Source organism: Antrostomus carolinensis, unplaced genomic scaffold (genome assembly GCF_000700745.2).
Source record: "Antrostomus carolinensis isolate BGI_N321 unplaced genomic scaffold, ASM70074v2 scaffold627, whole genome shotgun sequence".
Taxonomy (NCBI): domain Eukaryota; kingdom Metazoa; phylum Chordata; class Aves; order Caprimulgiformes; family Caprimulgidae; genus Antrostomus; species Antrostomus carolinensis.
The window spans coordinates 1-26,921 of NW_010327787.1; the positions used below are offsets into that span (position 1 = coordinate 1).

Genomic DNA, 26,921 nt, shown 5'->3' on the forward strand with positions numbered 1-26,921 from the left:
CCAGGGGCCTGGACACCTGCATCTTTGCATGATACTCCCCCCTGTCATACCTTCATTTGCTCTGGAGCTCAGCAAGGCTGCGGGACAACAAAGTGACAATTAACAAACCTGTACTTGGAACTGCTGCTACTTAAATCGCTCACCTCCATGGAATGCTATTTGTTACAAGGACAGAAGATGTCAAGTCATCAATTGATTAGGCTACCAGAGCTCATGCTTATAACTAAATGTACTGAGGGCATATGAAATACTGTCTGCTCCACTGGATTATTTTTTATTAAGCTATACCAGCTAACTCAGAAAGGATTAAACATTTAAATTTTATTATAAATCTAAATTCACTTTCTTCAGAAATTAGTTAGAAACATTTTCATGTATGCCTGGGCCTTCACTTTTCAAATGAATATCTGAGAGAGAGCTGTAATTCAACTAATTGCTGGAATGATACTTCTGAGTGTTGGCACTGAATACCTAATGGCCAAGATTACCAGAACGAGCATAGAAATGTGCAATTTCCTTAGCATTCAATTTCCTTTCAAGTCTTACAGATGACAGGCCACCTCATGTAATGCTAGCAAAGTTAACTCTTAACATGAGTTAAATTCAGCTATTAAGGCACATCCTTTCTTCCCACAAATTAGTTTCACACAGTGTAACAATAAACTAAACTCAAGGTATTTCAACATACTGCACTCTTTGGAGATACATTGTTACTGTAGTAATTTAAAAAAAACTAACAAATATTTATAGCAAATACAATTCCAACACATGTATGACAATTTATTGTACCACCATTCATATAAAGCATTTCAATCCAAAATGGTTAGAAACAATCTTAAATATCTGCAGAAGAATTTACAAACATTAGTAAAGATATAACACAGACTATAGCTTTCTAAGTTTTCAAGTGTAAGTTCTGGTAGATATCCATGTTTAAATAAAATGGACAATACCAGTAGAGATGCATACCTCTATTGTCTTTATTTATAAAGTAGTGACAACACTAGAAAACACATTGATAACCAGTGCTTTGAACAGTGAAGGTGGGATCTAAAAAAGTCTGATTAAACTAAACAACCTTAGTTATTTATCAAGTTGCATATCTGCCAGGAATGCTGAAATGCAAGAGTTTACACCTGTCATATTCCATAATGGAACAGCCACATATCAAATATAATCTCCAAATTCCAAACCAGTACATAAAAAAAGCCATCACTAAGTATTACAAGACCACTGCAAGTTCTTATTGCTTTTTGAGTTAAATAATAATCTTCATATAAACCAAAACCCAAACAATCTCTGCAGTATCTTGCTGATCCTCCTGTTCATTCATTAACACTGGAAGCAATCAGTTATTATATGATGTGGCAACAGAGGCACTGAAAAAAACCCCCGAACAAACCTATTTAAGTACACGGACGTTCCCACCCTCCCTGCCCACCCTCACCCTGAAATTCACTATAACCACTTACTGCCAGTAGAGGAGCAAAACTCGATAGACAAAACCAGAAATCTGACTACAAGAAGAAGGAAACATAAAGAGAGTTATAGCTTCCTTAAATATTCAAAATCTGATGACTTCCATAGCAAAACACATCATCCTTATAATTTAAAAAGGGAAGTTGCTTTATATGTATCTAATTCTCACACATGCTGATTAGTTCTCGCATCCATGGAGTTCCACTGTGCAGCAGTTGATTTTGAATTCAACAATGCTTCAAAAACTACAGTAATATTCAATGCGCTTTTTACTAAGAAGAGAAAAAAAAAACCAAATGCATGTTGATGTTGTTCTTGCCAGTTCAGCATTTCTGCAGCAATTCCATTTGTCTCTTGCAATATGAAAGTTCTACCAGCATCAGTCTTCAGAATCATCCTCAGAAGCTGTTGGAACAACACAGTATAATCAGAAGCCTTGACAAAGGTCTGTGAAATTAGATCACTTTGAGAGAAAGTAGTGGAAATAAAGATAATTTTATAATATTAAATAGCAGATTGTAATATCCACCCAAACCTTGCGTAATTACATATCTTAATTTTAAAATACACCTCATGTCTCAAAAATATAGCATTTTCAAATCAAAACTGGACATGACAAAATGCAGTGTCCTCCTGTTGTTCTCCCTCAAAATAAAAGGAAGAAAATTTAAATACGCCAGAGATTCAACTTTTATGTAGAGTTTACAGTGGCCAATTCCAACAGTAGTCAGAGGATAATATATTCAATCCATGACAGTTAACAATTTTGATACTAAAATATCTAGAACGGTAAAAACAGAGTCTTCAATTTTTATATATATATATATATATATATATATGCGTGTGTGTGTGTGTGTTGCCTAATGCAATTAAGTCAGGCCTACTTGGAAGCAGCTCCTCTCTCCACCCCCATTATTTCAGCATATGCAAAATGAACATAAAGCTCACATATGCATAGGATTTTGCTGTTGCAAAGTGAATTAAAAGACAAATACACACTTGTCAACTATGATAAAAAAAAGTCAGTACACACATCTACAATAGAGAGGTTTGTAAAGTGTTAGCTTGTCTGTAACAGGAATTTAATCTGTCCTCCTAAGCAAACTGTGCAATCAAGAAAGTATTTACACTTGAGTAACTTGTTCCATCTCTAAACACAGAAAGAAGCAAGGTCTGTCTCCTCACTTACCCAGTTCTTAGAAGAGAAACGTAACTAAAGCATCATCAATAATAAACCTAAAACTCAGTATTCCTCAACTGGGAGTCAGATAAAGCCTCAATCAAATATAGATTAAATTACTGTGCAAAACGGCACTCATTAAGATTAATTTTTACTCTAATAAGGATGCACATAGCTTAGGAACAAATTCTGAACTTAAGTCCACCTCTGTCTGCTCTGTATGCAGAAATAATCATCTGCTCCTTGAACTAAAACTTACACACACACACACCATTCCTTATCATACTCCAAATAAGTCCTATGCACTGAAAATTTATATACAAACATTCACATGCACACTGGGGCGGGGGTAGATCAACTACCCTACTACTGTCCATTCGTCATGCCTAGAAATAATACTTTGATTCAGGATACATTTACCAGAATTCAGCATATAGTATTGAATTTAAGCACAATGAAGAAGACATGAGGTGAAAACTAGACTAGTCCTTTGCCAAAATTGTCAACTGTTAAATTTAATTCCTGAAGTAGATAGGTGTGATCAAGGAATACACGCCACCAAAAAGTGTGTGTGGACAGGAAAAAAAAAAGGGGGGGGGGGGGGGGGGTGGGAGGGGGAGAAGAAATGGCAAGAGAAGTATGGCAATTTAAGTGCAATGAAATTCAATTCTAAATGTTTCTTTGCTACTAGGAGCCATGTAGAAGGCCACAACCTGAAATTCACTGCCAATTCCATAACTACATACTACTAGAACTACAATAATTAAACTGTAACTAGTGAGGAATCTTGTTATCACTTGCAGAAAACACTCTGTGTTTAGTGTTAGAAAACACTAAACAATTCTGTGCTGTTGGGAAAATAATCGAGGACAATTAAAACCAGTTCCCCCTCAGAATAATTCTACTGATAATGGAAAAAGCACTGCTGGATAAAGGTAAATTTTCAGTAATTAAATTTGGTATTATGAATCTTGGCAAGGAGGATTGTATTCATTTAACTTTGAGTTGATCTAACGTGAGGGGAGAGGAAGAGGGGAAGCACCTACTTTCAATATCTTCCATATGTGCCTGAAGAGTTCTTGCAAGGTTAATAAACTAGAAACAAGGCAGAAAGAAAGTAGTTTAAAAGTTGCAAAGTCATCTGCAGAAATTTGCAACAAGTTAGCAAAGTTTTCTTCACCTTTTACATCCCAAAGGTTCATCCCACATGTTGGTTATCCTACTCATTTGTCCAACTTACAAAAATCAATGCAAAATTTAATATAAATCTCCACACATTAGACTTAAAATTGCTACTGCATGTTATTTCAAGCTTCCACTCTATATCAAATGTTTCTCGTAGCAGTTGGGGGCATCACCTTCATATTCTACAGTCTGTAACACAAATCCATTTTCAAAGGAGCACACATAAGCAAGTGCCAATTGTATGAAAACTGTTCCTAGAAACTGTAATGCAGGAAAACATAACTCTTAAGGACTGCATTAGTTGGATCCATTTCATTTACTTCACTATTAGTAAGTCAAAACAGAACCCTCTGACTGTATGAGGTTAATGGAAAATGCATAAATACACTTAAGGTTTAACGGTAAATAAAAAGTTTAAGAGCTGGATTATTGTTAGGCAATAGTAGCAGGTTAATGTTAGAAGTATGTGGTATCAAAACCCAAAGATAAAATCCCTGGGAATATAAGTTCCTTAGGCAACTCTGAAAGTCTCACCCAAGTGTTTTTTTGTCAGTGACAATCTACATCATTATTTCAGTGATAGTCCAGATGTTGAGACACAGCAAATAAAATGAAACAAGAATATAATGATACAGTGTCCGTAGCTCAGTGGTACGCTTGGTAACAAATATGCATTGGTGCTCTCACTGGTTTAAAATGCAGTGTCAGACAACTGTGTAATGCTGCCTCTGATAAAAAAACCCTTATTTCTTATTTCTGCAATACACTGAAGCTAATAACCTGTACTGGATGCTGGCTCCTATTAGATTATATGTCTTTTACATCTCTACACTTGTAACAGAGATAACCAGACATTTAATTTGTGGATCATGGAATACAGAAAAGGGGACAACTGTTCTAATACAGTAAGAGATTAGAGCACAGTCCTGCCTCTACTCAAGAGGCCTAGTACCGGCTAGCAACCATTCCTATAAACACTGGACAAGCTTAATATTGTCAATTCTTTGTATGCAATTAAAAAAAAAAAAAAAGTTTTTTCAGAAATTCAGAATATAGGATTTCTGAATGAGTCGCTACACCGAAATAACTTGGTGTGATGATCTCTTGGTGGTAAAATGTGTATTACTGCATTTCTAAGCCAAGTCATTGAACTGATAAGAATCCAGTCAAATATAACTAATAAGAGTTTTGACTAGCGTCAGAAAATCGTACTATAGCTAGTGAGTTTCAGCATGTAACATTCAAGTACATATTTAGGCACAATCCAGCAGACAAGCACTGCAAGGTCTAGACCTTTATAATGTAGACTGGCATACTGAAAAACAGTAATCAAGTAAGATAGTCCAACATTCTCAACTGTGTGTTTTGTACAGAGGGAGGTTAACCTTCCAGTTTCACAGAAATTCACAATAATCATTACAACATACATGCTAAGCAATGAATTACCAACAACCTTGACAAAAATGATTCTGCAACACAGTAACTGCAATAAAGTAGTACTTTCAGTTTCAAATTAAACATGGTGTTACTGCATTGACAACCCAGACCATTTTAGACCCAAATTTGTTACATAAACGCTCTTCTTGTTTATCTGTCTCCTAGGTCGCTCAAGGTAACAATCTAGTTCCAATTTCTCCGTATGAGCAATTCCTGCCATAAAATCACTGCATACTTACTCTGACACGTGTGCTGGCCTCACTCCCAGTTCCTAGCATATCAGAAAAGCGCTGCTCGCATAAGTGTAACAACACTACAAGGTAGAGACCAGAGCTGATAAATTCATAGTCTGCCTTTTAAGAGATCAAAAGAAACATTCAGAATGTCAGTGATACATGTGCATACATGATTCAAGAAGTATAAAAAGAACTAAATTTTACTGGAAACGTTATATGTTTTATCTCTAGATGTTCCAAGAGAATTAGGGAAATATTAAAAAAAAATTAATTACTGAAAAGCTATTTATACCTCTGTCTCTTCCCACCACTCCAGTTCTAACATGTTATTCTTGAAGATAAACAGAAAGAGATCTACAAGCAAAATATCAGTCAGCAAGATTAGTTCACAGGAAGGAATCTGAGAATGAGAGCGTTATATCACTGGGGAAAACAAAACCAGCAAACTTTGCTGGTTTCTTTTCAGTGGTCCCAATGCTTTACAGAAAGCCATAATAAAGGGAAACATTCAAAGAACTTTATGATGTCATAAATATTTTGAGAAATTGTTTCCCCTGCTAAGATAAAGAAAAACTTCTAAAATGCTACTGCTGAACAGATCATTTAGAGTAAATTATTTATGAAGAAGTTTCAAAGCTCTTATTTTTATCAAAGTGCAGTGACAGTAACCAACAATCAATAGTGCTAATACATAACATGACGGTACTCTCTTTTTCAGAGTCTGGCCCAAGTGACAGGAACTAGAGTACTAGGATAAGAGCTTACTCTAAATAATAAGAAAAGTAGAGGTTGATGTTTGGCCCCCAAACTGGTGTCACTTTTTATTTTCTTCCAGCTTCTGAGGTAGGCAAATTTCATTAGTCTTCCTCTACTCACAGAATACAAACCAGAGAATAAGGAAAACCCTCCCTAAGTTCATTAAAATAACACCAGCTTTTTGATATTTATTCATTTTTAAATACTACATAACCCAGTAGTTCTAAGATAATGTATTTTATATAACGAGAGTAATACTAAAGGCTTTTAATAATTTTTCATTTAGGAAAGGACTTAAAGGAGCAGCAAGAAGCTGTTAAAAAAGAGGTTAGTTTCTACCACTCTAATGAAACAAAGTAAGTTTTCAATGGTACGTTTAAAACAACTGTTTAGAACTTAAAAGTTCTGAAAGTGTGTTTAGAACAGCTACAAGCAAAGACAATTCCTGACATAATGTGAAATTCAATCTAATCATACTAGTACTCCCACTGCACCTCTGTGGCAGAGACACCAGACTGCAAAGCTAGATGACAGATCTGCAACTAATAAAAGGATAAGATATATATTACACTTACTGAAAGCTCAGCTATGGGAAGCACAGCAGGAAGATAGAATTTATCTGAATATTGAGGAGAAAAATCTGTTCCATGTTAACATCACTTTACACGTGTTAACAGGCCTTCTGAAAAGGAGATGCATTTTCCTTCTCTAAAGAATAGTGCCCTCCCAGTACTAAACCAACACTTACCAAATTAGGCAAAATATACTAACTTGTTCATTTGCATGTGCCCTATAGAGTTCATGAATGTCAAAGTCTTCTAGATTCAGCTGTAACTTCTCCTTGCACAGTTCACAAGTTGTTACTGCTTCCAAAGAAGAACCTGGTGGGGAGGGGCAAGGGGAAAGTCCAGTGTCAAGTTGCAATAATCCATAACACATGACGCAATTGTACAAGCACTACAAACTGTAATTCTTGGCTTTATTTTGCAGAGCAAGGTTAGAAGAAAGCCTCTAATATGAGTGTAGTGACTATCTGCTACTGCCATAATTTAAATGCTATAGAGTGTTTATTCTCTATCCAGCTTCACGTATTTTGCTTCATGTTCATTCTGGACACCATATGCCTCTTACTGAAAGTCTGGCATAAAAATCACTGCTTAGGCTGTTTGAATTTTATAGTGTAATCCAAATATACACAAAAGTAATAATAGCCATACTGGAATAGCTTAAAGTTCTTGCCAGAGAAACATTTTGTCTTGAAGTATTGGCTTAAAACAAGCTGCTCCATAAGCAACAACATAAACAAGCAAGTTTATAGTGAATTTGTGTCTTACGTGATTAAATGCTCCAAATTAATTTCTCCTACAGGCTGAGGCTTCTAATACATCCCTACTCTGATGTGGGTGCTCTGACACTGAGTAAAAAAGTATACAGATGCTAGCACCTTCCTTTGGTAAAAGTATTCCATGATCTCCATGACCTTTACCAAGCCACCTATTTTTAAGTCTTAAAAATACTACAGATAAACTGATTGACTGGTTTAGAACGAAGTTATTAGAAAAACATTTGTACAAGTGTGCAATTTCTGAAGTTTTTCTTAGAAAAATTCTATATTGACTTTTAAGTAATTTTTTGAACAAGCAGTTTTAACTGCCTTGAACAGGAATCAGTTTGGTGTGGGTTTTTTGGGGTGTTTTTGTTTGTTTTTGTTTTTAAAGTATTTAAGTATAGTTACAATAGAAAAATATTCTTGGATTTTCAAACTCCTATCACTCTGCTACAGTCAGCCTGGCTATAAAAGTCTTAAAAATTAGAACCACATGCACAAGGAAGGGTAGGTAACAAACTCACTCAGTGATAAAGTAGCTCTAAAGCTAAGCTTCTGCAATGCTATATTTTATCTAATATTTTAGTAGACAACCCCAAAAATTCTCTGAATGACAAGTACAGTTCTTGGAAATACTTATATGAGAAGATGCACAGACACACAGTAAACCTGGAAATGCCACACTGTTGTTTGTCCCCAAATGCTTGTTTTTCAAATAAATACCTTAGTATTAGCAAGAATAATTCTCCTGATAAGCCTCCCAATGTAACTGGATGTCTGCATTACCTGAATTAATCTTGGACTGCAGCCATTTTTTCATGCACTCCTGGTGAACATACTGCAGACTCCCAGTGCATTTGCATGGCTCTATTAAAAGGTTGTCAGAACTTGTAGAGGACATCTGACAAATTCTGCATAAGTCACCCTCTTCATCTTCAGAATCTTCTAAAAGCAGGCTGAATAGGAAGGAATATCAACAAACGTTGTGACACACTTCATGTAAGACTTTTTATAATGACAATTCCAGTCATCAAACTGCTCTCAAACCTATGTGGATTAAGACAAGTTTCTCTAAAGACAAAAGTGAGAACACAGGTGACAGGACCAAGTTGCCACCTTCTCTGAAAGAAAGTTTCCTTTTAACATCACGGTTACAGAAAACCCTCTCGTGTTAAGTCAGTACATTTTATTATCTCAAAAGAACATATTAATTTACCTTTCTTTAATTTTCTGGAGTCTTTCTGGATCTCTTGAAGGTGGTATTTTACACTTGCCATTTTCTTGTCCATCAGACTGATTCCAGCCAGAGGGAATAATATCTACAGTTATCATAAGATTGTCAGACAGACTGCTTCCTAATGTTGGAGGCACTGCAAAGCGAAAGAGAGAACCAGGCAGAATTCCAGAACTTCTCCTACTGTGGGCTGAATCTGGTGGGGAGGCAGTAGCTGTAGGAATACCAGATACTGCAGGTGTTGGTGGTCTGCTAACAGAAGCCCGTGGAGGGCTGTCTGATGCTTCAAGAGAGGTCTCCTCACCTGACTCTCTGCTTCTGAAGACATGTTGTGATCTAGCAGTTGTATCAGAGGTAGAGATCCTTGCAGATTCATCTCTTCCTTCTCTTCTTCTTCTGGAAAAGAGAGGTGTGCATCTGTTCCTCAAAGATGATGATAACCAGGATCCTGTGCTCCTGCTTTCAGAGTCTGGTCTGTAACTTTCCCCATCTGAATCAGAGTTATGATTTTGTGAAACTCCTGATAAACCCCATCTTCGCCTAAGAAAACTAAATCCCTGAGACGTTTCAGATGTCTGAAGTCCTGGAACTTCCGGAGTTGCAGCTCCATTACTGCTCGACACAGTAGAAGCTTGAACTCTTGGGACCACTGTTGACTCTTCAGAGCCTAATGATCTTGTATGCAATGAGTCTTGGCTAGACCGTCGAGAGAAAAATGTAGATGACATACTAGATGCTAAACGAGACAGCAGCTGTCTGGTTGTGCGCCTCCCTTCATTGTCAGCTGCAGGCTCATTCAATGACCTCTGAGAAGATAAAATCCTTTCAGAATCACTTGAGGAAGGCGTTTCTCTAATGGTAGTAAGAGAAAATGCTGGCTGCACGCCCCTCTGGGGAGATTCCAATTCATTTCTCCTTTGTCTCGAAGGATAGCTGGATCTTGGAGAGCTCATGTTAGAGCCTCTGTTTAAAAAAGATGGCTGATGATCAGAAGGCAACTGGCGGTTCATGGATGCATTCAGCCTCAAAGAGCTTAATGAGTTCTCTTTTGGTCTTGCTCCCTCTGCATATGAAGAGGAAGGCCTGTCTTGAAAATCTGTTGCAGAAAAGCAGAGGAAAATACCGTGACAAGATGTGCTCTAATTATTACATTCCAGATGGTTACCTCCAAAGCGTAAATGCAGAAGATCAGGATTTCGTGATCCTTACTCAAAACTGTTTCAAATTTGTCAGGTAGATTCCAGAGTAATATTAAGTTTAAATTTACTTACCAGAATTCTGAAGTTAAACTGAAACCTAGACTGGTTTCAGACTGTTAAATTCACTTGGAATCTAACACTTTAAAAATCTTCATATTATCAAGGTAGGATTTGATTTTTTATATGCAAATATGAAAATTCTAACCATCTGTCAGAAGTTACATAAGAACAGCATCTGAATTAAAAACAGCAAACTATAGACAATACTACTTATAACTTAAAGGTCCATTCTGCCTGTAGACTGAGAAAAATGAGTGATTCAAAATTTCAGCAATGTAGCACACACCAGAGCACCTGAAACAAATGCCTGGATAAAGCCAAGTATACTCCCCATCTATTACAACAAGCTATCCTTATTCTTTTCATGATAAGAACTTCAAGAGCTGCAGTTACAAACACTGCTCAAAGGTAGCATAACATTATTGACTTAGGATAACGGACATTGAATAGTACCTAAATTAGACGTGTATCTTACTGCAATAATGCTTTAAACCTAGAACTCAAAAATAAAAAGAAAACCCTAGAAATACATGTTTGTAGTTTTGGTGGTTTTGTGGGTTTGTTTTTGTTTGCTGGGTGGCTTTGTTTTGGTTTTTTTTTTAATAGGTTCTGCATTGGCAGAAGGCTTATGCATCTGGCAGATTCTAACTAAAGAAACACCTGCACAGATGCCAAGCATCTGCCATATGGTTTTGATTATACAGCAAGGAACACAGTTGGGAGTAATTATTACAGCACTTAGCAGTGACACTACTGCTAGAAACGCAGCATGGACAGTACAAAGCGAGGCGGTCCACCCATCCAATTCTCCCATTAGGCTCTAGCAGGTAAAGTCCAACTGTCTACATATTAAAGAAATATGGAGTACAATGATATTAAAACACAGTATTCTGGTAAGGCAAGACTGCAGGATGAAATCTGGAACTAGTTTTTAATCTTTCTGCTTATCTTCTATACGTGCAAAATGGTACTTTTTTTAAAACTTCACCATTATAAAATACCACTAACGCATCTGCAAAAGGCAGCAGATCAAGAGTGACGATGAGCTTCCTCTGAGAGAGCTCTGAAAGGCCACAACACTGAACAGAAAGTGAAAATGACTGTACAGAAGTCCATACTAGTCCTAGCAGTTACCGTGGAACAAAGCTCTCATCTCATGTAAAGTATGCGTTTATTCATTTTTCTTTTCAGTGGCCTATCAGTTTTCCCTAATAGCTGGTCAAGAACCCAAATGGAAAGAGATAATACAGGTACCTTCAAGGAAACCCTTTCCTGAGTTAAGTTACCACTGTTTCTTTCTCCATACCTAAATACAAAGAGATCTTACGATGAATAAGAAAAAAACAGGCTTACTGACTATTCACACAGTTACAACTGCAAACACTGATACCATTTCCTTATGACTGAATGCATCTACAAGACAGATGATTCATATACCCTTTGATGGTTTAGCCAACACAGGGAAAGTGTCCAACCAACTTTATATAAAAGGATACCTTAGAACTAAACAGTTCTTTTGGCTTTGTGTTTTGAAGAAAATATTAAAAGAACACGGGAAGAAACCAACAGGCATGCAACCCATGGGTTTACAAGCCTTCAGTTGCACAATACATACATGTTGAAGACGAAAAGCCACTGCTTCTGTAGCTGTGATCCACCAGGTTATTAACAGACAGATCTGTTCTTCTTTCTAACTCTCTTCGCTCTCTCACTAGCTCAGTTCCAAGGGAGCCAAGCACAACTGATGAAGATCTAGGAATCCTACTGTACCTCCAAGAAGAATCTAGAAAGAAAAAGTAAATAAATCCTCTGGTTTTGTAATAATTTAAAAATCTATTAAAGCTGCTACTTATGCATGCATTCTGGTTATACTGTATCAAGGGTGAATTTAACAATACCACTAAGCTGATGAAGTGTCCAGCTGCCAACATAAAGCCAAGAGTAAGCAGCACTGTGCTGATGCTGGCACTTATATAATCTTGCAGTGAGTTAGTTCTGAAAGCTAAACCAGAAAAAAAGTAGTAATACTTTCGTGAAGAGTCAAACCCACTGACACTCATACAGGACAGGAAACAGAAAGAGAAATAGCATCTTGCTTTCTAATGGTAGTTAGGTATTAAACAGGCTTCACAATATGGCAAAACAGCACCTTGAGACTTAGTAATTGCTGCCATTCTAATGACGCTTCTTAAGTGTTCTTAAAATTCCTTTTCCATAGAGACAGTTAAACATTAAGTGCAGCTTAGACACAACTTTAAGAACAACCACTTTAGTTTAAAAAGGGATCTTGCTTTTTGCTAACAGCTCCAACAACTAAAGAGGGAACTGTACATACTTCAGCTGTGAACAAAACTCTTGTTCCAAAAAGAGTGTTCTTCGATGGCTTTGAAAAATCCACCTGGATTTTGTTTTACTGCTAACTTACAAATCCAAATTTGAGCATTCATTGGTCAGTAGTGTGATGACCAACCAACCCAGAAATGGAAAGACAGATAGTCCTACACCATAATGAGAAATGTTAATAGTGGTCAGCTTATTAACAAAAGAGTAAGAAAGCATCAACGATATTGGGTTTTGAGCAAAAATTTATTAACTTTTATTTGGATAGTTGTGCAGCTCCTAAGAGGATATGAAAAGAACATTGATGCATACTCACAACTGTAATCTAATGGTCTCTTTCAAAACATTCTAAAAACATTTTCAATATAATTTTTTACTATTCTTTCCTGACCTTTAAACTTTCTTTAGCTTATTGCTTAACTTAGATCTATCCAACTATCATATGCTTATTTACAGCTTTAATGAAAATCTCAAGTTTTTCCTGAAAGAGCTCCTAGCATATAATGTTTATTTTTGCCTGGCCTATAGAATGAGTTTAGGCCCTGCTAAAAAAGACCTCTTTTTTCCCTGACCCCTAACAACAATGCTTTAACCAGCCATGACACTGTGCTTCTTGAAACACAGAGCTAAGATAAAGATTTCCTTTCTGCTGTCCCTGGCACATGTAGGTTTGCCAACACAATTTGACTCATGAAATAACAGAAGCTGCACTCATTCTTTCCTTGAAATCTTAACCAATTAAGACATATTTGAGCCATGAAGTTCAGTTTTACTGCAAACGGAACAGGTACAGGTAGTAATTTTGAAATTACATAAGTACAATTGGTTTTTCAAAAGACCATCTTAACAGCCTTCCCAGTACTCTGGATACTGCTATCAGTGTGAAAATACTCTTCTATTAGGCAAAGGTTTTTAATACTTAAGAATAATAAAAGCGTAATATTTCAAAGCAACTTTTGAAACTTGATCTTGCTACTCAGACAATTTTCATGTAACTCAGCTCTGGTAATCAACTTCTCACCTGTAAAGGCAGTCAAGCCATTACTTCTCACAGAAGAGGTAGATGTACAAGATAGCTTAGGTCTCTTTGAATCACTATCTTGTTGCTGGCTATGCAGTCTTGAATATGCTCCCTGAGTTCTCTCAGACTCACCATAACACCCAGATGTAAAATGAGAGGAAGATGATGTAGACTGAAATTATATTAAAAAAAAAAAAAATTACAAACACAGTATTTCAGAAGTACTTACACTAAACAAAAGTGTACGTAATACAAAATAGTAACAAATAACTTTAAGATGCAAACCCTTTTTATTTAAAAAAATGTAGGATTTAGGATAGTGCTCTTGATCAGTATTCCCAGGTTTACTCAAGACAGTAAACCTGGGAAATCAACCAAAAGCTGGTTTCTATTACCATCAGCATTATTTTTCCTTTACAGACAGATGTGGCTTACAGGGGAAAAAGATACTCCTGAATTGTTAAATGCTAGAAAATTATCAAATACAGCTTCACAGATCTCCAAGGAAACATCATTTTCCTGCCCAGAAATGGCTAGAACTTATTGGCCCCATTATTTTATTTAATAACTTAACTAATCCAGCTTATTTTTTTACCAACCTAAAATATACTTAGCTAAGGAGTCAGGTCTAGCTTCTAGTAAGCTGTTTAGACCAGCTATATTTTGATTACATTAAGCTCAAGTGCAAGTGAAACAGTTCTGAGTAAAGAACGGGTACAAAAAAATATTTGCAGTGTACATCACTGAAATAAAGCAGTTTCTGAAAACTACTATGAAAAAGAATAAAAAAATAAAAATTGGAATAGCCTATAAAGCTGTTAGTCTGGTTGCTTGCAATCAAGACACTCATTTTCTATTTGAAATGTTTTGATTTTATTTTTTATATTAAAAAATGGAGCTCAATCAAAAAGCTCAATTGAGTTGTTTGATCTCCCAGAAAGTATCTACAACCAAGATTCTTTAAGGATCAACCAAATTAGAGCAGATGTTATAGTTGTGTCTTATTTTATTTTGTTAAGTTTTTTACTAAGCTTATGCCGCTACTTTTTACTCTTTAAAACTAACAAGTATCTAAGTATTTCTCTTACCCCATCATAAAAGACAGATGGGGACAGAAACTAACATCACAAACCAAGTACAAAGCCAGGTTAACTTCCTTCATTAATTATCTGTTTAACATATAGCATCTTAAGTGGAAGTTTCAGAGCGTCTTCTGCATTTTCACTTGCATCAGAACTTAATTTAAGAGAAAAATTAACCTAAATGGGAAAAAAAACGTATCATTTTGAAAACTCTAGCACCAACTTAACCAGATATGTAGGCCACTTACAACCACAGACTACATTTGCGTTTCAACTGTATGCAGAGACACCTACCATGACTTCCCCTGAAGGCCAGCATCTCCACACTAGTTCCTCTCCTTCCCCTCAACTTATCTCAAAATATCTTCACCTTTAAGTCACAGCAAGAAAACAAACACCTATTTAAGGTGCGAGCACTCTCAAGTGTGCACTCTTTCAGTTTGAAAGTGAGCAGAATTTTCATTTGTCCACTACCTTCCCACCAACCATCTTCAGAGTTTTCCGCTTTTCCCATCTTAACATTTCTACTGCAAAGTGCTTTAGTGTCACACTACAGCGCATAAGCATGTCAAAGAAACAAACTACATTCTGGAGCCCAGTCAAGACAAGCCTTGGATCTCAGTCAGGTGACTGTTCAGCCTCCATTTTCTTTCACAGGATACTGTGAGCAGCATGTAAATAAGCATGAACTGCTCCTCCACAAAGAAGTTTTCTAAAGCAGGACTCCAAAGCCATGAACTCACAAAGCTAGTAGCATCTAAAAACACACCCCCTAGCAATACCTGATGGAACAAGCTGAATATAAACAATATTAACTTTGCCATCCATAGGACTATAACATGTATGAGATTCCAATCACCCCGTCCTTTTTTCTTTCTAAATGGATATTTGCAGAGCCACTCTCACTTCAAATTTATTTCTTAACTGTTAGTAAAACTAATATACATTATTATTATTTTCATCCTCAGAATATTTTTTTAACACCGCTATCTTCTTGCTTTCCCTCCATCTTGACTTAAGATCTACTTATCTAGAAATATTACCATGAGCCCCTGCTAACAGTTTTTCAGACTGGGAAGGCTAAAGTAAAATCTTGATTTTAAAAAAATTTTTTTTTTAAAGTATTACACATGAACAATTCTCACCAATCTGCTTCTGCCTCCCAAAAATCTTCCCGAATGTGGATGATCAAGCGTCCCTGAGTAGCGAGTTGGAGAGGATGTTGTAAGCTTCCAAGGAGTTTCATGGGTGTCTCTTTCTCCAATTCCCCAGTCTCTACTGGAACTATTCAATACACTGGATTCCTGAAGAACAACACACTTATGCATCTTGTAATTCAAAATGAACTCAGCTGATCTGAATATTGAAAATACAGGGACGTGGAGGTACTAACGAATCTGGAAACCTTTCAGGAGAAACCTCCAGGGATACCCAAGAGATACGCTTAAGAGAACCACTGGCAAAGGAAAGATTTTTTTTTAAATTACTTTCTAGCAATTACCAGCTCATTCGCCTGTCCTCTCATTTGACTGTGTACAATAAAAAGTTGAAGTTTAAGGCTTTCGAGGCATTACTCCAGCTCAGACACTCCAGCAACAGAGCAGAATTAAGGACCTCACTTTCAAGTGTTAAGTAAAAAGACCCCCACTTGTAGAAAAAGAGTCTCCATTACCAAAAGTGCCACAGTAAAAGCAGCTTTTTGGCCACTAAAGCAAGCCATCTGTCTTGTCCTGGTCATCAGTTTTCATATAGGAAAGAGCGGGTGCAAAGTGGGGAGAAAAAGAAGAAAAATCATGTCTCGGGCCTACTAACAGATAATTATTTTTAAATAAGGAGCATGATCTGTCCTAGTAAAACAGACGGTACAACAAATGTAAACTATGTCATCAAGTTATTATTCCTTTGTCCTGGTTTTTAGCTGAAACAGAGCTGGGTTTCTTTTTCAGTAGTTAGAACACTGCTGTGTTTTGCTTTTCAGCCTGGGACTTGTTATGAGAGAGACACTGATAACACACCAGTGTTTGCACTTTTGTCACTGGAAGTGAAGGACTTCGTGTTTTGTTAGTCTACAAGTGCAAGATCTAAGGGGGTGAGGAGTATTTAAATTAATAAGCTAAATTGGCATTTAGATATGTCAATGGAATATTCCATATTATATCACATCATGTCCAGTATATCAGTGAGGGGCTCTTCCTCTCTCTGGCTTTTGCTCGGGCTCTCACTCTTCCAGGACTGTGATTTCGGGTCGGGATTGTTGCTCCTCTGGGATTGTGATCTGGGAACGGGCCGGGCTTGGTTAGCAGGTGGTGAGCAATGGCACTGGGTGTCACTCATTTGCGTTACTGTTATCATTAATACTAATATTAAAATAGTAGTGGTATTTTAAGTTTTCTTTAATTTCTATTATTAAACTGTTCTTATCTCAACCTAAAAACCCTCCTTACCCTTGCCCCCCAATCCTCTCCCCTGTCCCCTGGGGATGGGGGGAAAGTGGGTGAACAGCTGTGCTGGCTGCTGGCCAAGGGCCAGCCCAGTGAAACTATCACATCCTTAAAAAAAAAATCACACTACTGCATACTACACAGTATCTTCTCCAAGTCTTAAACACTTCCCTTTTAGCACTCCCTAAGTTTTTTATTTCTCTGCAGTCTACTCTAATAATCCATCATTGTGCTATTGGTAGGGAAGGAAGGCTTACAAATTATTAATTCCAATTACATTTCATGCAAACAGCAAAAAATATACTTCCATTTTTCACTACAAAATTGGAACTTCTATGTCTCCTAAGTTTCTTGTAAATCACTAATATCAAAGACCACCACAGAACAGTAAACAGCACTTGGTACGAAAACATTTCAGACTTCAGAAATAAGGTAAATAGTTTTAGTAGCCAATTTCAGACACAGTGCTAAGATATTGAATCCACAATTTGATATGCATAACAAACTAAGACTGTTTGACAAGACAGTCCTGCAAATAAACACTGTTTGCTGCATTACCTCAGAATAAAGTGCTCAAATTATTGGAAGTCTGATGTCTGCAGGGCAATGACTGTAACTGTTATTTTTGTGTATTCTCTTACAAGATAGTCGGGATTTCTAATCTTTACCTTGGCTACCCAGTCAAGTTTCTAATCGTGAAACTGGAAACTGCTTAACGTACAAATCTATCTTTAAGAGAACCTAAAGAATGAGATTCTACACTCCTAGTTTCACTGAATTTCAATGAACACAGGATAATTAAGGAAAGACACTTCAATTTAATTTGCTCCACAGAATAATTGTTGAAATCAGTACAATTAATAGAAATAACAGAAATCCAACCATTACAGCTAAGCAGAGTTTGCAAGTATTTGTCCATCCTTTCAATGAACTATTAATACTACAACTGCAGTAGTTTCTGACACTATTTCTTAAAAGTTATAGTACTAGGATATAAAAAGCTTAAGAAATATTCATGTTGATCATTCTCACAAGCAAAATTAAAATTGAAAATAAAGTATCAGACTAAGTTTTCTCATATTTCACAGTTTCAGTAGGATTCATCGGGCTTTTAAATTATTTTATATATGAATAATCTGCCCATGGGTACAAGACTACACAACTTTAAGATAAAAGTAAAGCTCTCTTAAAACATTCTTAATATGATCCATACATGCAGATTAAACTGATCTTGAAATACTTGCCTTTCGTTTTTCTCCAGTTGTTAGATCCTGAAGACTTGAAAATTTTTAAGTGTCTGGATCACTACAATAAAGACCTTAATCCAAGAACAACACACTCCCAGCAGCACAGTACTGAAAGCCAGTTCACAGAACTACACCATCTACTGTTGTAATGTCAACACAGCTTTTGGTAGCTGTTGCACCTCTGCACTGTGCTCATGTCTTTGAAAGATGTTGCAAGGCCAAAATAGAAAGAAAAATGCAATATATGTGGTATCAAAAAAGTGGCTTTAAGAGAAAGTAGATGATCAAGCATGATGTCAGGAAAGCTCAACTTAACTAAAAAAAAAAAAAAAACAAACCTAAAAAAAACCCCCAAAACAAAAAACAACCACCCCCCAAAAAAACCAACAAAAAACCCTCTCAGTTGGCTTTCTTCCTTCAGTTCAGCTTAAGACTATTTAACATCCCTTGTCAGAACTTAACAATTAAAGCACTTCATAAGGTATTCTATTTTTGACGTCTATGCTGAGTAGCAAAAAAACATCACCAGGAAAACATCTGAACAATTTTATACATTACACTTGACCCAATAACACCATAAAAACCCCAAACAAACAAACAAAAAAACCAATCAAACAAAAAACAAACACAAAAAAACCCCCACAAAACACTTCCGCTTCATTTCTCATGAAAGGGTTAACGTTTTATCATAAAGCATAGGAAATTTTTTTCCTCATATCATTACACTAATTTCATTTTTTTTATCCAAAGTCACCTAGAAACAAGGTTACATCACATAGATTAGTTTAAAATTAACCTGCTGTTATGCCTCCCCAGAAGAGCAGAGGCTACTACCCAGACGGATCTCAAAAGTGTATGACATACAAGAATTCATACCTACATGAAAAAAAAGAGAAGAGGAAGGAGAACAAACCCATCTGATAGAAACTTTTATTTTTTAGCTCTAGTCAAAGCCAAATACTCAAAGTTTGACTGCTTTGTCTCCAAAAGTTTTAGAGTTAAGCTACAATCAAGTATGGTCTCTAGCTGCAGAAATTACTTTATATTAAAAACCCAGGTCTCCAAGTTCTCTTTCCTCTATATACCCAAAGCACTACAAACAGTCATACACTTTTTTTCCTCTAAATGACAAATCTTTTAAATTATTTGGAGCTGAAGTAGATCCTAACATTTTAAGGTAGGCTTCTGAATAGACTAACAAAGCGAAAAGGCCTGCCCATTCCACTCCTATCTGACTGGATTTAATCTTATTCAGACTACTTGTTTCCTCTTGCCCCAGCCACTTGCAATCTTAACCTGCAAGCAATAATGGAATTTGCTCCTACCATCTCTGTAAGTACTACAGGTTAGACAAGAGATGGAGCTTCCCTATGTTAAGTGCTACTCTTGTGTAATAAGCTTTCAGACCACCTTCTGTGAACTGGAGTGGATATAACAATCTTCTACACAACTATTTTCCCCTCTGTTTTAACTGCTAAGTGTTATAAAGATCATTCCTCAGGTTAGAGGCACTTTGTTCAACAGGAAATAGTCAAAAGATAACACGCAGTGCAGTAACACACCGCAGTTCACGTAATAAATGAAATAAATAAAGTACATTATTCTCTTGGATTATGATTTTGTAACAGCAGTACCACATCTAACTTCACAGCACCAGTTCAGCTCAAGACTCAGCCTGGAGAAGAGGAGACTGAGAGGAGATCTCATGGTAGTCTAGAACTTCCTCCCAAGGGGCAGAGGAGGGGCAGGCGCTGATCTCTTCTCTCTGGCCACCAACGAATGCCAGGAGCAGAGGACATGGCAGGAAGATGTGTCAGGGGAGGGTGAGGTTGGCCATGAGGAAAAGGTTCTTGAGGCAGAGGGTGGTGGAGCACTGGAACAGGCTCCCCAGGGAGGTGCTCATGGCACCAAGCCTGACAAGATTCCAGCAGCATTTGGCCAAGGCCCTGAGGGACATGGTGTGAATGTTGGGATTGTCCTGTGCAGGGACAGGAGTTGGACTCCATCATCCTTGTGGGTCCCTTCCAACTCATAACATTCAATGACTCTGTGATTCATCTTCTGATCAACAGCTTTCAGTGTGATATGTTGTCTCTGTGGGTACATAAATCCCTACAGAAGAGTAAGACTGACTTGGTTTTGCTGAGGAGACAGTCACTGCAAAATCTGTAGGAATCCAGAAAGCAAAAATGACTGAAGACTACCCTTGGGCACTCCCTATAGCCTATATACTAATGAACACGTGCATGCTAGAGATGGCAAAATATAAGGCATATACATGTTAACTGTGCTAAATAAATTAACCCTCTATTAACTTGTAAAACTGTTTCTGGGAAAGGCATTATACAATACAATGTCCCAGACAGCTTGTCAGCAGGGACCAAACTCATAACAATTTTATCAAAAAATTATGACCATTTAATCACGGAATTAAGATGCGCTTACATTTCTGGGCCCAAAACTGCTGACAGGAGCAGAAACAAAATAATAAGAGAACTTAGCCAAACAGCCACGTGTTGTTTCCAAGTGCCCAAAATCATTTCTGAAGTGGTTTAATCTCTACTTCCCATAATAATCTTTCAAAGTGAAAGTACGTGCTTGTTCTTAAACCTGGCTCCCCTCCCCCACAAAAGCAATTCTGTAAAACTTTGCACATGAAATAGCAAACACCTTTACTCCACTCCTGTTTGTTGCACACAGCCCAGCTGTATCAACATACTGACACGATAGTGTGATGGAAGCTTGAAGGTCCTCTTCTTGCTTTCACAAAATTCAAAGAAAGTAGGTGCCTCAGAGCAGTACAGCCCACTGTCACCTCTTAGAACTGCAACATATTCCTGGACTTTTTGCATCATCCACACATGAAGTGTAACACCCTGTATGCAGCACCAAAATTCAAACAAAATCCCCATCTCCCCTAAACAGAAAACTCCAATTACCCAGGTTTAAGACTGCATTGACTAGTGCCAAAACAGATCCATAGTATCAGGGTGCCCTTCATTCAGGACATCATCGAACAGCTGATTTTTAAAGGTGCAGTTACAAACAAGGGTAGGTAAAGACAGGAAACACAGAACTACCAGTTCGCACTGCAGAATACTGTCATTGGCCTGGTTATTAAATCCTTGCATTTTAGAATTAACCTTGGGTTTTGTTCACAAATGCAAGGCCCTGGGTGGGACTTTTCCTTTTATTTCCTCTTTTGTTTGTTTGTTTTAGGATTTTTCTTCGTAAAAAGCAGACATTAAAGTAATTTATACTTTACAGAAAGAGACAAAACACATTACCTGGTATTCGGATTCTAATCTCCGTGAAGATTCTCTTGCACTATATGCACCAGCTAAACTGTTTCCAGTCAATGTTCTAGATCCTAATGAAGAACTGGAGGCCTGAACAGATATCCTTCGAGGAATTCTTGAGGGTTTTGACTCCATTCTTTGTATCCTGTATAAAGGGACACTGATTATTTTTTCTTTTAGAAGCAGAGACCTACATGCAAAACACGCACAAGTCATTCTGTGTTTGCTATAAATGACTCACACATACAAATATTTACACAGTGCTTTGGTCTGACAGTGCATCAGTAAGATGGAGAAATTAGTTCTTACCCTAGTTTTTGTAACGTCTTCTTTACATTTCCACCCATTCCACGTGAGAACACCAGAAAAATACCCCCTTATTATATTACAACATATTCTTGCTATTATATTACAAGTAGGACTCCTTTAAGAACTCTACAGCACTAGTATTAACACAAAATAAGCCAGGAGTCAGGGAAAGAACCCTCAGATTTCCTAAATTCATATGTTACTGTTTTGTTAATGAACTGCATGTTGCAGTCAGGGTCTGGCGACCGGAAGATGTCGCGGAAAGATGTACGGAAAGATAGGTCCCCTCCTTATGACGTAAGCAGACGGAAGTGACGTTGCGAACCCTATATAATGCCGTGTCACCTATCAATAAACGCCATTTGCCATCCACCATATTGGTGTCTGTGAGCTGATGGACCGAGCAACCTGGGGTTGGTTGCCGTGCCGTTCCTGAACCAGGTCGCCACGCCTTCGCGGAAGGCAACACTGCATCTCAGCACTTGCAGAAACTACACTCAGACTTATTCTTCAGGGTCAAAACAATGAAACTTCATCCTTCTGTGAAAAAAAATATATTAGCAGTCTGTCTTCCTCAAAGAAATTTTAACTTCTCCAAAGACAATTCCCATGAAAACTAACGTATACAGAAGAGCACATGCTGTGTCGCGGGTGCATATATATAAATTTACCTTTGAGTCGCTCTGTTTATTTGCTCTTTTGGTATTTCTAGGCATTTCAAAATAAATGGTGCCTTTTCCACATGAGCAGTGATTCTGTAGTCATTCCTGTCCTTGAAAGGATATTTTGACTTAATGTTGCTCAAGAACTCCAGACAGATAGCTAACTCATGTGCTAACACTCACAGATTCGTCCTCCTCAGGATGGTGTAGATAGAATCAGACCACAAAAGACAGCTCTTAAATACAAAATTTTAGAGAACTGCAGTATCCTCAGTGGTGTAGCACACGAAGAGCAGGATGATAACTAAAAACTCTAAAACAGGTGGTTGAGAACTGCAATGGTACAAGGGGATTTGCAGAAGTGGTACAATATTTTATTTAACCACTTTTAATTCTGGTCTAGCCTTCCAAGAATGGGAATATGCTATACCAGAAAAAACTCTATCAATCAGTAAAGCACATTTTTTCCATACATCAGCCATGCTCATCAGTAACACTGTCTGTGAAAAGCTGCAGCATCAAGCCTGACATACGTCATGTCTGGCTGCAGTTTCAAGTTGAGGTCACATACTCAGGACTTTTAGTCTTAGCTGAAAATCATGCTGCATTACATATTCTACCTAGTAAAAGCTAGTTTGTACAGAACTCCATTGACCAAACAATTGAACAGCTGAGGTTAACTTCCTTAATGGAAGGTTTTTTAACCACTGTTCTGATGTATATTCACCTACTAGCTTTACAACACAGGTCACAACATAAGGTAGCCTAAACGCTTAATCTTGCAAGTAGAACTTTTTTTTATAAATTTGGAAAAAAAAATTCTAACATAAAACATACCAGGTTTGAGTGAATCTATGCATTTGTGTACAAAATAGCTACTGGGTTGTATTATGGAGAAATACACCAGCTTCTAGATCATGCTTCAGACATTAGCAACCCATTTGCCTTTGCCAGAGGCATTACCAGTTAAACAAGAAATCTGAAAGGAATCTGAAAGTCTCACCTGTCTAACTTTGGATTAGGAACCTGAAATCATGAGTTCGGTAAATCTCGCAGATCACATTTAAACCCCTAAGTAAAATATTAAGCAATCACATGCAATTCTCAAAATTGTAAATAGAGTTGTATCCATAAGAATGTTCTAAGCAGTGTTCCAAAGTACAGAAGAACACTATCAGTGGTGGAAATTCAAAAGAAATTCAGTAAGGATAAATCTAATAATCTTAGCTATACCACTTCAAGTGGTATGTTGCAAGTACAATAAAGTACAAGCATTGCACTTTCTGCAGTAAAAAGTAACAATCATATTTCTTCAGATTCGTAACACTAGATAAGACACTGTAATGATGGGATGACTTTTAACTTTAAGATTTAAGCTTTAGAGTAATCTGCCATAACGTGCACAGCAGGTTCTTCTCTGAAGCTGAACCGAGTGTGAAAAAGTAATTATTCAAGTTGCAAACTGTGAAGCTAAATTCATGTCACAGCAATACAGACTAGGGTGTATGTTGCACAGGACAGCTGTAGGTCTTGATGAGATCTGACACCCAAAGCATTGTTTATCTACGTTTTACCCTGATACAAAATGTAAGGGACAGACACGCAGAATAATGGATTTAATTCTGCAGTACTTGATAAAGCGCACCAGCATTATCTCTTTCATTATGGATCATTCTGCTTCTCGATCACTTTGCTCCAGATGTGTGTGGAATTAGATGAATTAAATAACATAGTCAGACAGTACAGACATATGTAGAATATACAAAGGTTCTAGAAGAGGGGATGGAAGCTCCTACCAGTAAAAATTAATGTCCAGATGAACAAAGGGAAGAGACAGAAGCGTAAGAAGTGCTAAGAACTTCAAGACTAAATTAGAGATCATCTAATACTAATAAAATTGCTCATGCACCATCCACAGAAGAGACAAAATAAGAGCATTCAGACAGGAAAGGACAGGGTGGAAGACTGTGGACACCAGAGCCAACTCTCTCTAGAAGCTGAAATGGAGTCAAAGATTACCAAATTGCTTCTACAAACATACATAAAAAGGCACAAGACTAATTTTATCCTCCAGTGGTAACCTCAAGAGAACATTGTTACCAATCAGCTTGATCTTGTAAATTAGCACAGGTTCCGATTTCAACATGAGTATGTCAGGTTGATACTATATGTATTTTCTTTCTCTAAGAAAAGAAATCTTGCAGAAACTATACACAAAAAAATGTGTTAAAAAAAGATAAAGGCAGCATGTTAGATGATGTAAAATTTGTCAGTTTATGTATATTGTGATTCATTTCTTTAACACAACCATGCGTTTTTCCTGCTGTCCTGGCCTAAGCCAGCGAACAAGAAAGATCTGCTGTAAAGATGAACCAGAGTTGTGTAAGAACAGGCATTTGACAAGAGGAACTCTACCTTGTTTGATGCAAAGGTGGAAAGGTACTAACAAAAAGGTATTATGGTCTATGCCTTTCAACAAAGATTCAGTGTCATGAAGCATGTCATTTGGATTAATAATTTTTTAAAAAACAGTGCGCAAGAGATCTTCAATTTCTGTACATCCACCATAAAATTTACTTGGAATCCAACTAGCAGAAATGATGAAAGCATGTACCTGCAACTGAAGTCAACGGAGCCATGACCTGAATACATTAGACAGTTAAAACTAGATACTAGGTATCTCAGATTTGGTAATCAACACTAGTAAGAAGTCTTCTGGATTTTTTGTTTTGTTTTGTTGGGGTTTTTTTTTTGTTGTTGGGTTTTTTTTGTCCAGAGTTCTTTGAAAACCATTTTAAGGACTGTACTTTGGAAGCCTGAGAAACAACCCTCTTCATAGTTGGCTTGAATACACACAGCTTATGCTGATCATGGTAACACAATGAGGCGGTAAAGGTGAACATGCTAAGCTACTGCAGAAGAAGAGTTCTAGAATGACAAAGTCCTTACCTCAATTTACACAGAAGGTAGGGAGGCCAAAAAAAATACTTAAATGACTTATCTGAGGAACAAATAATTAAAAAAAGAAAAAAATCAAAGTTGTGTTGCAGTCTGAACTGATTTAAAAGCCTGTGGTTGCCACAAAGAAAAGGAACACCTTACTTAAATATGATACCAGCTGTGTCCTTCAATGAGCAACCTCAATACACTATCATGACAAAACACACTTCTGGCTTCTCACAACAGATAAACAAGAAAGTGAACAGCTGGGTGAGAAGCACTCTTCCCATCAAAGACACTTATTTTATCAGCTCGTGCCATGTTACGCAACTTAGCAAGCAAACTCTCATGGAAAAATCTGGAAACAACTCTTGTACCTGCTGGAATAAAGGATACATGGGATGCCTCTCAAGACTTGGTAAAAAAACAAGTTCTGAAATCAAAGTTTAAAATTGTACCTGGGAAACAGATGACAAACTTGTAATGGGAGGTGCAGTTCAACAGCCTATTTTGAGTACACAGCTCAAATATCCTGCCCTTCTTGATCTGTCGTCTCTCCAACTACATTATAAAAGATCAACTAGACCTAACACAACCACAGGTAGAGATAAAAGACCTCAGAGGTCTTTGTGGGAAAGCCGTGTAATCTCAAAAGGTAAAAAAATAACACAAACAGCAAATATTTTTAGTAAAAACCTCTCACTCCTCCTGTCTTCTGCCCCGACACCCTCTACCGAGAAATGAGGGGCAGTCTGAGGCAGTCACGCCTACAAGTAAGGGAAGATTTTACTAGCTTCCACAACTTTGCTACCAGCTTAAAGCATTCTTGTACCCTCAGAGAGGTGTACATGCTTCACTTCCAGCTCCTAAATTAGTTTTCTACCTTGGAACTATGCACTGACACTTCTCCCTAAGACCTGAGCTTTTATGTCTACAGGTTTTTGTATGTTTTGATACACAACTGCTTCTAAGACTTTCTCCTTGTGATCACGTGTCTTCCTCAGCGTTTACTCACAATCATGTTTTTATGACAAACATAATGGAGCTCAAGGACAATTCTCTCAGTCTGCGCAATTCTTTGTTGGGAGTCTTTTGTCAATCTTCATTCAAGGAAGACTGACGAAATAAAGAAACTCAGCAGTCTCTCGGGAGTCCCATGGACAAGAAAAATATTTTCAAATGCCGACTGTCTACCTACGGTGCAGCAGCTGCTGCCGTGACGCCGGGCTGTTCCCCTAGACGGGAGCCAGCGGGCTCCAGATTGCGGGCGCGCCAGAGGGCCGCTGAAGAGGGCACCACAGCCTCCTCATCCGGCCTTAAGAGAGCGGCCCGGCCAGCCCGGCTTCGGCCCCGGCCAGAGGCTCACGGCCACATCCGTGCTGCGCCCGGCCAACGCCAAACGGGAGCTGGCGCCAGGCTGAAGGGCAGTGCCGCCCGCTCTGCCACGACCCCGCGGGGCAGAGGCTCCTCAGAGGCAGGAAAGGAAC

General features: G+C 37.6%; 1 protein-coding gene across 3 annotated transcripts; it reads right to left on the bottom strand.

The window, feature by feature from the left end:
- Window positions 1–956: 956 nt before the first annotated feature.
- MARCHF7 (membrane associated ring-CH-type finger 7) lies at window positions 957–21,677 on the bottom strand. Of its 3 annotated transcripts, XM_010171981.2 has the most exons (10): window positions 21,512–21,677; window positions 15,682–15,840; window positions 13,455–13,626; window positions 11,709–11,876; window positions 8,817–9,930; window positions 8,387–8,556; window positions 7,045–7,154; window positions 5,521–5,634; window positions 3,706–3,754; window positions 957–1,884 (listed from the first exon to the last, which is right to left on the bottom strand). In XM_010171981.2, the coding sequence occupies exons 1-10, from the start codon at window positions 21,656–21,658 to the stop codon at window positions 1,859–1,861; spliced, it is 2,229 nt and encodes a 742-aa protein (XP_010170283.2). In that variant the 5' UTR covers window positions 21,659–21,677; the 3' UTR covers window positions 957–1,858. The 3 variants fall into 3 exon arrangements, with proteins under 3 accessions (XP_010170283.2, XP_028941783.1, XP_010170284.1); XM_029085950.1 differs by lacking the exon at window positions 3,706–3,754; XM_010171982.1 differs by lacking the exon at window positions 15,682–15,840 and having other exon boundaries at window positions 21,512–21,658.
- Window positions 21,678–26,921: the final 5,244 nt, after the last annotated feature.

Coding starts and splice junctions, on each gene's coding strand:
- MARCHF7 (XM_029085950.1), bottom strand. CDS start 21,658: ATGGAGTCAAAACCCTCAAGAATTCCTCGAAGGATATCTGTTCAGGCC. Junction 5,635..7,044: donor GGGCACATGCAAATGAACAA/GTTAGTATATTT, acceptor ATCTCTTAAAAG/GCAGACTATGAATTTATCAG. Junction 1,885..5,520: donor AGGCCAGCACACGTGTCAGA/GTAAGTATGCAG, acceptor TTGTTCCAACAG/CTTCTGAGGATGATTCTGAA.